Genomic DNA, 12,940 nt, shown 5'->3' on the forward strand with positions numbered 1-12,940 from the left:
CGTGACCCGCCTGGCCACTGCAGCTTCAGCCAGTTGCAACCACAAGCGTGATTAAAAGGGGAGAATGAGCCATCGCTCACCTGCCACATGAAATCCCCATAATACCCGGACAGGTAAGCTGCAGTCACCTCTCTGGGAATTTCTCCGTTCCTTGCCTATGAGGTAGCACCCCAGCTCTGTGGTCACTGAAGTTATGGTAACAAAAATATCCACTCTGACACACAAAGTAAGTATGGAATTTTTTCTTCTCTTTTTGTATATTGTGAAGTAGACAAATGCAACATTCAGGCTCAGCTGGGTAACAAAGAGGAAGACATTCAAAATTTACAGTAAAAAGTAAACTGTATAAAGCAGATTTTATATGACAATAAACATGCAGCTTGCAAAAGAATGAAGATCATGTACTGGTATTAAAACACATTTCCATATAGAGACAGCTTATGCAGCAATTTGCAGATTTAACCTCTGGCTGAAGTATGCAAGCCCTTCAAAGCAGGCATACAAATCACCAGTAGCTTAGTCAGCCATAGTTACTTTAAGTACATAATAAAACTTGATTTTATGTTTACATTCACTAGGCATTCAATTCAGCATCAAGGCACTTTCCTTGTTATATGTCCCCATGTCCCATGACTACACTTACCTAGGTGCATATATTGGCACAGTAACGCTTGCTGACGAGTGGCCTTGATTATGAGCTCCGTAGCCCCTCTCCCCAAATAAAAAGCAGTTGGCTACCAGACAACCCATCGCCGCATCAAAACGCCAGGCTGTACGTGACGCCGCGAACAGGTCTGCTTTATTAAAAGCCACACGCAGCAAGGTGAGCGGATCCGTCAGCGCATGTGCTTTGCTACGAGGAGCAGTGATGGGTGTTCCTGCAGCGAGGGCGCGTCCACCACCACGGCCACGGCAGACCACCACGCAGGAGGAAGCTGAGCTTCCCAGCAGCCCGCAGACGGCGTGCCACACGCTTGGTTCTCATCTGTTGTTACAGGAATGTGCTTCTGCGGGAGTAGCAGTGACTTTATTGCCCGTCTCCACTGCTAAGGTTGTCTTCTCAAATAAACGCAATGCTTGACTACGGTCTGCGTGCTGTGAGGTATTTATTGCCTATTCTTGCTCTGCATTAAAGGCAAGGTGGGGGGAGAGGATAACCATCGAGATCTGCCCCTTAGTCACTAATCTGTAACAAATCCTGTGGCCTTAAAATGCATCCTTGTGCATTTGAGTCAGCGCTGCTTTCACTTCTAGGAATGGCTCAGATTGCACAACTAGTACAAAGGGAACAAGAGAGAAAGCAAACACATGCATCCTAGTTTCGTCTTTTCCTAACCGGTACTTTCATTTTTAACAAAGAGAGAGAGGAAGGGGAATTGGTGAATCAGCTGCAGGATATTTAATTCTACATTTCTCCAGACTTCTGCACTTGAATTCCCCACCTTACTGCCGTCTTCTGGACCACGAGCTGAAGCTGGCTGAAATTACAAACTGGCTATTTCATAACAAGATGCTCAACATTTTTGTTTGTTATTAAACTGCTTCTGAATAACATTAGAAACAACTATTGGAATTTAAAATGGCTATATGTATCCACCCTAGCAAAGAGATGGGCATTTATTAGAGGAGCAATGACATTTTATGATCCAGCCATCACGTGAACTTTTTAAGGTACTTAAAAGAACGCATCAAAATGACAGAAAGTAAACTGGTATATTTAGTCCAATTTAATGCATATAAATTACAATCTAAAGCATGTGTGTCCTGGAGCAAGGCTGACTGTAAGAGTTCTGTGTCTCTGGAGTTTCAGATCCTACTGTGAAGTCAATACTATAGCAGCATATATTGATATGGGTCCTAGTTATTCAAGACCTGGCATTAATTAAATAAGTTGAATTACTGAGGTTAAACCAGAACAATGACTCCTACATCCTTAGCACGCTAATGTAATTTTTAACCGTCTGGTGGTGCTCACAGTTTGCAGTCAAAGCTGAAACTGCAAAACCCATGGCAGGCAATAGGGCTTTTCTAGCCACCGAGAAGTGGCACAAGCCCTCATGTGCAAACTCTCCCCTCTTCCTGGGGAGGCAGGAGGGGAACGGAACCAGGGGAGCACCTGGCTCCACACAGCCCCAGAACCAACCCCCTCTTCTAACAGCACTACAGAAATAAATATATATGCTTTTCTTGTGAACGGAGGAGAAATTAGTTAGCCTTGCACTTAAAAACATCTTCAAGGGTGAAGAAAAATACTTCTACTAGCCACCCCTCTCTGCTAGAGAGCCAACAAGCTCTTCACAACTAGCCTCCCACACCCTGCTGTAAAATTCCAGTCCAGGTAATCAAAACGGGCATGAAAGCATCAATAGTAGAGTGTAATTTTATTTTGCTAATGCCTTTATTTTGTAAAGTGCACCATAGTTATTGGGGGTGAGGGTAACTATGATGTTAAGGCCAAGTTCAGAAAATTTCAGTGGATTGCTAAAACGTATTATATTACATACATTCTAAAACCTGTGCGCAACTTTTTGATGTAACTAGATTGTGATGCAAAGTACAAAACCAAGTTAAATGCTGAACGCTGTACAACGTAGCATTTTGGCACAGAGGTTTATGAACAAGTTGTAAGCCTGTTACTTAGATTTACCGTGGCTTCCATAAGCTGCTCACCCACAAGCATCCCCTGCTTAGTCTTTACTATTTTAGCCCTAGCTACAAGCACAAGACGGAAAGACAGAACAAATATATATGCTAGATAGAAGTCTTCCCACTATATACTCTTGCACAATTCTGTGACTTTACAACCACTGATCCACAAAGTAAAAGTCCAGGAGTGACAGGACAAAGCTCTTGTTAGCACAGATCCCCTAAACAGGTGAAATCTCTTCAAAGTTGAACTTTGGAAATGGTTCATGATTAACAGCAACTGAGAACAAAATGCCTTCCCTTTACACAACAGAAAGGAGAACAGTAACTTTAAGAATAACTGAAGTTGTCCCTCAAACATGACATATGCTACCAAAAGTTTGTATTACTGGATCGGAAATAAAAGATTATCAGCTTTTTTTTTTTTTTTAATTAAACATCCAGGACTTTGTAGCAACGTTCAAGCTCAGCAGCCAGATCGTGGCCAGAAACTTGTGACCCATACTATTTCATCAATTAGCAGAGGTTGGATTAGAGAGCATGTGGCTAGCAGGGCAGTTTTAATAGGCATGCACACTGCTCACCAGAAACTTTCCCTTTTACTTGTGGTTTCCACAGTCACTATGAAGTTTGCATAGAGAAGACATACCCATCCCCCAGTAAACTCACTGCTGTTATTTTCTAAGAGGAATGTGTTCTGAAAACGGAAAGCTCCTTTGACCTCTGAAAAAACAGACATGTCCTCTATCATCTGGTGACAGTATAGTTTTCATTATGCCCTTGCTCTCTGGCGGGGAGGTTGAAGGTGCTGAGGGAAGATAGGAGGAGGTCTGGTTTGAAAAAAGGTATAGTTACAGTAACCTGCAACACAGCATTTTAGTCTTAAAAAGCACACATATGAAAAATACTGTTAGGAGAAAGGAACTGCAGAACACTGAATAAGACAGTAAAGATTCAGCATTTTTCTTTCTTTTTTGTTTTTGTTTTGAACAAGAAAGACTTCAAATGGTAATCTTTTGAGTTTACTTTAGCACTGAGTTTCTTCATAGCAGAAGCAAAAGACACACAAAAATTATACCTGTCCTTCAAGGGCCATTACCAAGTGCTTTGCACAACAGCAGCACCACACATCACAAAAAGTTTCAGGAAGTCTCAGTTCTTTTGCTGAAGGAGAAATAAAACCCTTGTTTTATTCTCACAACACAGCATGTAGTGTTTTGAATCAAGGTTTTATTAGTGTCAGATTAGAAAAGCTGACTAGGCTGAGTCAAGGTAAAAAAAATAAATCTGCAAGTGTCATAAGATTTCATCACTTGGGAAGAGGTTAATTTTAATGCAATTATATGTACCTTCTAAATAAAATACAGAATAGAAGTGAGACATAAGAAAAAAAGAATTTTAGCCACCACAAACATTGTGGCTCATGCTAGATAATAGATACATATAGTCATGAACTTGAAAGTTCAGGGTATAGTTTCTTTTTTTTTTTTTCCCTGAGCACTTCAATGACTTCAATGCTTCTTTTTACTATGTTCAGTTTCAAGGAGGTCCTGTGGTGTTAGCAGTAAAGTTATAGCACACTAGTCATTGTAGTCATTCAGGAAGATCCCCTGACATCCCCTTTCTCCTAAGTAGTTATAAAAACTTTGAAAAGTTTTAGCTCATTACTTGCCTCTCAAGCTAGGCACTGCAAAGGTGCACTTATTATATACAAAGGCTATTAATATGACCAAAGAGGTGTGGTATAATCAGACAGTGTTTTGGGTACAAAAGCTTTAAATAAGTAATTATCTCTGTTTTCATCCAGATTTTTAACTTTTAAACATGAAGACTGAATTGCTGTGCATCAAGTTGCAAGGCACATTCTTAGGCCAAATTATTGTATAGTTCATGTGCACACATCTAAATATATGCATAATATCAATTATTACAGTAACACTCAGTCAAGCAATAAGGGCATTTTGTTACTTGCAAACCATCAAAAGTTCTATGCAATTATTAAATGTGGATGCATGATTTGCACACCAAGTCTGACAAGCTGGAAACTGTGACACTGGGCCACATCAAAATTCAGAGTCAATCAAGCTACTGAAAAGTGTATGACATAGTATTTTTCCCCACATTGGAGTACTAAACCTCAGTCTCATTTAAGTACAAATATGCTCCAAACAACCAAAGCTGGCTTTTTAGGCTTGTACACTGTTGCAAATCAACGTATTTCTTCTAGGAGGTCTGTTGGCTGATGTGATTAACTGAAACTTGCTGTTTTCAATCATGTGTAAATTTGATGTGACAAGACACAAAAAGCACTGTAGCACAAAGGCTTGTTCAGCTATTCAGACAAATATGATTTCATGTAGTGCATAAAAGTAAGTCTCCAGAAGGTCTGGAATGCAAATTTTCCACAGAAACACAGTCCTTACTGTATTTTGTCAAATTATTCTTCACCTAATTTTAATATTTCTATCTGCATTCAGATAAAAATACCTAGCTTAATTCATCAGGAACACAGGAAGAAGTGTGAACAGGCACTAATGAAGGCCTAGTACAGCCAGTCTCTTCTCTCACTGAGGCATATAACCCCCTTGTCTCACAGTCTGTGGGAGATAACTTTTTGGCATTTCATCAACTGATGGTGGGTTTCCTTCTACTGTTTCATATCTCACAGTTTGTCCTTCAGTACTTGTCTGTAAAACATCTGACAGAGCAGCTTCCTGGGTACTTTTCTCTAGACCAAGACCCAGAGGCTCTGAACTCTGCCCTGAGATCTGCAATTGTGCAAATCCAGCGAGATCCTCCTCATTAGCAGGAATAATCTGCTTTGCTATTTCAAAGCAAGGCCTGTCAGTGTTTTCATCCTGACCACAATTTTGTTTAAAATACTGCTGCCTCTGTGTTGTACTGTCACTCCCTCCACCATGATCCTCTGATCTCTCTTCTGAATCTAGCAGTGGCTGAGTAGATTCAGACCTTGAGAAGACTTGTACAGGCGTTTGGTCTCTGTAGCCATTGAGCACTACTGTCGAATACTGTACAGTGCTTGAAGTGTTTTGTGTAGTTTCACCTTCGTCGCTGTCAGAGACGCTTTGCCTAGGAGAAGACATACATGAGGATCCTCCAATACCACTGCTGTGCCCTTCTGAAGTACTTTTTTCCTTTTTAAGCAAATCAAAAGGCTTTAGATCTTGTTCTGAAAAAGACTTCTTGTCATCAGCTTCTATTTCTACGACGCTTACATCTGTAAAGCTGCCTTCTGGGTACATCTGATCTTTAGAATTAAAGTTGTGCTGAAAAAAAGAGAGGGATGTTGCCTAAGAGGAAGGTTAAGTTAAAAACAAAACATTAAATATCTGAATATTTGTTTTGTTAATTTCATCAAGATTCTTCACACAGTTTGCCTCCTCATTAAGTGTTGCAATATCTCCCAAGTACATTACAAAATAAAGACTATAGCTTTGTTTCGCTACAAAATCTTAATTCCATAAATACTCTAACTGTAATGGGGCATGCAAGCTTTGCTCTAATTTTACTTACCCTGAAAAACTGTAAACAGAAAGCCATTCACTGTGCAGCACAGAACATTTTGTACTGAGACCATACATACTACTCCCAACAGCATGTTCAGAGCCTAACAAGAAGTTAACCACAATTTATTGAACGTAATTTATCCACCCCACATGGGGCATAAATTCTGCTGCCACTCACCTCATCCATCTTTAGAGCTTTCTCACGCACCACTTAACTATACAAACAAGTCACTTAAGGTTTTACAAATCATGAATGCTGTTTACTTAATACTGATTTCCTGTGAATGAGTCAAACAATCAGGCCTTGACACTTCAAACTAGTAAACTGAATATAATTTACAGTGCTAAAGCCATCTCTGTACTGTGAGTTTATGCCCAAGGACCACATATTTCTAACACTGTAACTGATACAATAAAGTCTTCTAGCCATATCATAACATCATTAAATTTAATATCCAGTCTTTTTTTCCCCCCTGAAATCTGTGTGTTTGAGAAGGGAGAAGACTCCCTCTGTTAGTTCATTAGAGACCTTACGGATTAGGAAAATAAAGATGCTGAAAGGCGAGTATTACCTTAGCTGGAACTTGAGGTGACCACTGAGCAATGTTGCTCTTGGATGGATCAGGGACATTAGGCCAAATATGCTTTTTAATTCTGCAGAGAATTAGAAAAAAGATTACAAGATGCACTTCCCAAATTCCTATATTGATAAGTTTTGCATAATCCAGGACACCAGGCCCTTACACAGAAACTTTGCAAGAGTATATTTTCCAACAGAAGTACTTCCTGCCCTTCCTTGTGTCTTTGTAAGAAGCTGTATTACTGAGAAAAACAAGGCACTTGCAGCTCTCCCACAAAATGTAGCCATAAAACATGGCAAACAAACAAATGGTAAGAGGTAGTAAGGGATTTTCAAATTCATACCACTCTAGAAGCTACAGAGCAATTAGGTAGAAACTATGATCTACATTAGTATAAAAATACACTTGCTGCTTTGAAATAACTATGAATATCACAGCAAAGTTCAGAATTTAAAATAAAGTTAAAATATTTAAAGCAAAAACTTGTTTGGTCTTTTGCAGCCCTGAACTCTTTAATCCACAAATGTAGTAACTGCTAATTAAGAGTTTAGCAATTTCTGTAGATAAAACAAAATACTCTTAAGTTTACTTTCAAGTTTATACATCTACTTTGCTCTATACTCCACAAACAGGCTCCAAGAACAGATTCTCCACAGGATGAGTCAGGGCATGTTGCAAGATGAACTTCAACAGAAGCCCATTAAAACCTGATCTTAGAAGCAGCAGGGAGGTCAGAAGGAACAGGGCAAAAAGTGCTCTTTTTAACCAGAAAGAAAAGGTAGTTAACTGGGAACATGTAAAAGGTGCTACTCTTTGCCAGGGAAAACACTTCAGCAATAAGCTCTCAGCTAAAGCTACAGACAAGAGCCCTGGGGTAGAAGGAACAGGAGAAAGACAGGATGTTTTCCCGCAGATAGTAAATAGGAACCAAGTATGACTGAGGTTATGCAAGGCAGAAAAATAACATATCTACCAATTATTTATTTGCTACAGTGCTTAAAGTTTGCTAATACCATAACTGAACAACTCAAATACAAAACATTCTTCTGTCATCTTCACAAGATGACAACCATCATTCTCCTCTTATAAGAGGACTCAGAAAACAGACAGTATACCCCCATCAAAACCTAACAAACTTAATCCTAACCAAGACTAGCAAGTAATTTCCTTGCAGGATCAATCCATAGGACATTAAGTTTCAGTGCTAATCATTAACAGTAAGAAATGAAATCAGTATCAAAAAAGCCCCCGATTTTTTAAGAAAACAAGTATGTTTATTATCAGTGCATGTGTTTTACTTTCTTTTCCAATCTAACTGTAGAACATTTACTTAATGATTATTGCCAAGTCTCATGTTATGCCAAAAAATACTATGAGCAGAAGAGAGAAGCAATACTATGAGCAGAAGAGAGAAGCTTCATTTATACTTACAAGTCACGTTTGTTGAAGCAAAATAGTACTCCAAGGAGTACAATCAATAGGAATGCTAAGCACACAGGTACTACTATAGCTTCAATTTCTCCTCTCCCTGAAATAAAAAAGAAACAAAGAAGTTATAGCCCTCTGGTATTTAATGAACTCAGCAGCAGCACACATTCCCACAGATACAGGGAGAATCTGAAACCGAACACACACAGCTTAAGATCCACCTTCAAAAGAACTTTTTCACTGTATGAAAATAGTCTTTTGATAAACACACGAAAAACTCTGTTCAAACAATCTAATGCCTTTTTTATTTAGGCAAACACAACACCGAAATGAAGGCAACTGTGGTCCAGGTGTTTCAGTGGCCTGCCAGATGCCGTATCAACATCACAGCCAAATGACTAATGTAAGCAAAGTCACTAGTTATATGCCCGTTTATTCTGTAGATGAAAATATGCTCTGCCCACAAACACTTAAAAGCTGCAGTATTGGTATGCATTCCTTCCTAAATGATACGAAGATTTAAAGTAAATCTTACAGAATGCTTAGGGAACATATAGGAAAAAAATACCTAAAAAAGTGCTCTCCACAACAAAATTCAGTTAATGTTGCTACTCTTACCATTACAAACAGGAAGCTCTCTAAAGCTGTACACCCAAATTTAACTGTTTGCAAATCATTGCACAGGAAACAGATCCCAAGCCTGCATGTTTGCCAACATGAAAACAATTAAGGAAATGTGCAGAGGACAGTTAGTATCCCTTGTCCCATGTACAATCGAGAAGAATCCTGAGTGAACCTGGACAAATACCTCCTGGTGCTTGAGACAGACTACCTGAATAATGTGTCTTGCTGCATGTGAGTATAAGAGTGTAACAGATGCTTTTTCTTTTAAAATAATGTCACTGCCCTCTGCTATGAGATCCTAAATGGAGCCTTGCTACACTGTTGCAACATCACTTCCTACTTCTATTAGTTTTGCCACTCTTCCTCACCGAATTTCTGTGTAGTAAATGTAAAATCGGGACCACTCCTGCCTCCTTCATCTGTGTATGCCATCATCCGCACAGTATATAGCGTGTCGCTGGTTAGAGAAGAGAGGGTATACTCTGTCTTGGAAGGATCCACTGACACAGCTGAAGGAAGGAAAGAGACAGTAGTTTTCTGTAGTAACTTATTAGTTCTCCACAAACTCAGTAGCATTAAGACATCACATTTTAAGAAGTACAAGATGGTTTGAGAAGTACGAGAGGCTGCATGGAAAATACAGACACAGAAAGACTACAAACTTGTATAAGGAATGCTGAGATTCGCTTGTTTCTGTTCAAGTGCTTTAATTAATTTAGTCTTTGACGATAGTTCATATGCGGATTTACTGTTTTTCAGAAAGTAGCTACAAACTAAACTGATAGTAAAACAGAGGCTTAAATGTCTTTAATAGACAAGATATATGGCTAGCTAGAAAACACTAGTTAATAACTCAAAGTGTCATGGTTAACTAGAAATGACAAGTAGGATAAGCATAAGTAACTTGCCCTACTAGCTTAAGCAGAAACCAGACTCAGTACCCTGTAACAGACTGAGCGTTCTTAATTCTTTATTTGGGAATTTCCTATTCACAATGTAGGAGAACAATGTATCAGATATCAGCTTGGTATCAGTGTAAAACTGTCAAACACACTTGAGTCTGTATCTTGTTTTTCAGGAATAGGTATTAGAAAGGAAAAAGATCAAGTACTTCAATGCCACAAAGTACATCTCTGCTTTCTGTTACCTGTTTCATTTCCATCGATAGTTTTGTAAAATATTGTGTAACTTCTGATAAATCCATTTTGCTCATCCACTGTGAGATGGTTCCATGTCAAAACAGCTTCAGCTTTTCCTACTTTTTTTGTCTGAACAGTTGGTCCTTTTGAAGGACCTGTAGTGGGAGATGAAGATTAGTTTCTGTTGAGGACTCTCACATACACAGAAACAGTGTATTGATGAGCACTGAACTGTCACTTCATAAAAACTTCAGTAGAACAGCTGGACTAACTCATCTAACAAAGTTATTTTCAGGCAATACGGCAACTTCAAAGATACTTTAAGAGAAATTGCTAGAAAAATATATGAAAAACGGTAATCAGCAGATCAGATTACATGAAATCTTCAAGTGAAGCTAATTAGTTTCAACTTCATACTTGAAATCTAAAATAAATCAGCACAGAAATATTACCATACAAATAATGTAACAAAATCCCATGCCAAATTATCCAATAAAAGTTGGAAAAGGGAAAAGTCCTCTACAGGCCTGTTTAACTTCTTCAACATTGTATATTAGCAGAGCAGATGTTAATGGAAGGGACAAAACCAGTTATGTCAAGTGACCTTTATGTGTAGGACCACTTTTTATTATGCAGTCCACTTGAATGCAAAGCCCTCATTATTTTAGCCAAGACAGCTGCTTAATGTGCTCCAAGGTGACAGTTTTGTACTTACGATCCTGCTGAAGATAAGCCTTCACAGACTGTCCACTTCCCTGACCATCAGCATATAGAGGGTACACAGTTATCAAGTAGCACTTGAACGGCTTTATATCACCTAATAAAAGGAATTACAAAATACGTTGTTTCAAAGAATCAAATTCCCACCATCTGTCTCATTTACTTCAGATACAGGATACTGGCTGTTTTGTTAGATGCACTTATACCTAATGCAGTTGACTTCCCCCCCTCCCCCCCCCCCCCAAAGAGCTCACTGATGTGTTACTCCAAAAAAGTAACAAAAGGAACAAAATGGTTCAATAAAGTAATAATCAGAATTCAAAGAAGTCTTTGGCTTTTTTCCTTATTTATTTAAAATAAAATCTTTGTCTGCAACAATGAACCTCAAAATTATAGATTTGAGCTACTGATTATAATCTGAAAAGAACCATAAAGCTGATCAAGTTTCATTGTTTGAACTGAAACGTGGATGAGAGAATCTGATTTTGAAGGAACTCAGCCTCTTCACTATTTTAATAGTTCCCAAGAATGAAAACAAAACTCAGATAAAAACCTTGCTGCTAGATAACATGAATTTCAAAATGCAAGATTAGTTTTATGTTTGGCAAAAATACAGACTTTTCTATGCACTCATAATAAAGTAAGAGTAAGCCTCAGCATTATGTCAGATTCCTATCCTACAAAAAAAATCTAGTTAGCATATTCTTCCTTTTGAGAATATTCATTAGGTCCTTAGTGTTCTGCATATTTGCAAGCTTGTGAGTTAAGTACCTTTTAAGTATGTTCCTTGAATATTTCCTGGTTCATTCTGCCATTCCATGATGCAGTCTGAGCTGTTGGACAGCAGACACCATTCAATCACATATTTAAGAACATTACCATTAGGAGCAGTCCACCCTACCCACAGTTTGCCATCTTTAGGTAGTGTTCTAATATTCTTCACAGGAGCTGGGATGAAAGAAAATAGAGTATTAAGTGTTGGCATTTCTTCCACTAGATATTCATAATGGTAGCTTATTTTGTCAAATGTGGATAATTTTGATAATTGCAATGGCAACAATTTGACAGAAACTAAGAAAATGTGAAAGCCATTTTCTTAAATTTGGAAGCTTACATATGAATTTGTATCAGAGATCCAAATTACCAAATACTAGGCTATTCAAAAACCATAAGTGATACTACGTTTAACAGAGAAGCTGCATAAGTTGCCTGTTTCAGTGTGAAATCAAACTTTCAGACACTTCTAAACATTCATTCTAATCCTGAACATGCTCATGTAGCTTACCAAGTTGTTCTGGATGCAATGCTGCTCTGTTTAAAACATACCCTTAGTTAGCTCATCTAATAGCTTTAGAATTTGTGACTCTCACTTAGCATTTACACTAAAACCATCACACCTCTCAGTATACTTATTTTTGCTACCTGTCCTGATAATGTTTGGATTGTCTAAGAGGTTAGATTCATCAGAAGTTGCAAATAAGGATAAATCAATCTGTAGTTACTACTACTACACAATAAAAGGAACATGATAAAAGAACACTATGGAAACAGTGTAAGCAGAGGAGAAAGCACCCAGGTAAGATATTGGAATTGTTGGAGGGTAACACTGGGACAAGAGAAGAAAGTGGGAGAGAAAAAAATGTGAGAAAGCAGAAGGAAGAAGAACAATGACTAGAACAACGACTTGCTTCCCCCACCCTTTTATTTTTAAAAAAGGAAATAAAAATATCTGCTATACTAAGAAAAATATAATAGAGAATACAGTGCACAGTAGCTCTAAGAATCAAAAAGAACAGTGAAATAGCACACACAGCTTCAAATAAATCCATGAATACAGAAGTCTGCATGCTCCTCAACATACAAATGGTGGCATAATTAAAAGGAGTAAGAGTGGAGATTCATTCAACAGCATAATTGTGTTTGAGTAAAAAGTGTAATTTTACAATGCTTAAAATTTCTTCTAAGAAAAGCCATGCAGATTCTATTATTCCACACATTTGTAAATTAGGGACATTACTACGACACTAACCTTTTGAATTACTTGTTGGGATAAGTAGAACTGACGGGGGGGATGCACCGACTCTGTTGTGGGCAATCACAGTCACTTCGTAAGTTCTATTCGGCAGCTTTAATGTAAGGCTGGTTGTATTAACGTTGTACTTCAATGGTGGATGGAAGGGAGGTGGTTTAGCTCGGACAGTCACTTCATACCGCAAGATTACTCCATTGGCTTCAAATGGCTCCAGTGCCTGTCAGAAACGCATCTTTTATTAGA

General features: G+C 38.3%; 1 protein-coding gene across 3 annotated transcripts in view; it reads right to left on the reverse strand.

The window, feature by feature from the left end:
- Positions 1–226: 226 nt before the first annotated feature.
- IL6ST (interleukin 6 cytokine family signal transducer) overlaps positions 227–12,940 on the reverse strand; it is a 29,210-nt gene continuing 16,496 nt past the window's right edge. For all 3 annotated transcript variants that reach the window (XM_066988860.1, XM_066988862.1, XM_066988861.1), the window contains 8 exons: positions 12,695–12,914; positions 11,437–11,613; positions 10,661–10,762; positions 9,954–10,100; positions 9,175–9,315; positions 8,186–8,282; positions 6,746–6,827; positions 227–5,933 (listed from right to left, as the gene is read on the reverse strand). In XM_066988860.1, the coding sequence (XP_066844961.1) occupies positions 5,211–5,933; positions 6,746–6,827; positions 8,186–8,282; positions 9,175–9,315; positions 9,954–10,100; positions 10,661–10,762; positions 11,437–11,613; positions 12,695–12,914 (1,689 nt within the window). In that variant the 3' untranslated portion in view covers positions 227–5,210. The remainder of the gene's footprint in view (positions 5,934–6,745; positions 6,828–8,185; positions 8,283–9,174; positions 9,316–9,953; positions 10,101–10,660; positions 10,763–11,436; positions 11,614–12,694; positions 12,915–12,940) is intronic.

Source organism: Anser cygnoides, chromosome Z, assembly GCF_040182565.1.
Source record: "Anser cygnoides isolate HZ-2024a breed goose chromosome Z, Taihu_goose_T2T_genome, whole genome shotgun sequence".
Lineage (NCBI taxonomy): Eukaryota > Metazoa > Chordata > Aves > Anseriformes > Anatidae > Anser > Anser cygnoides.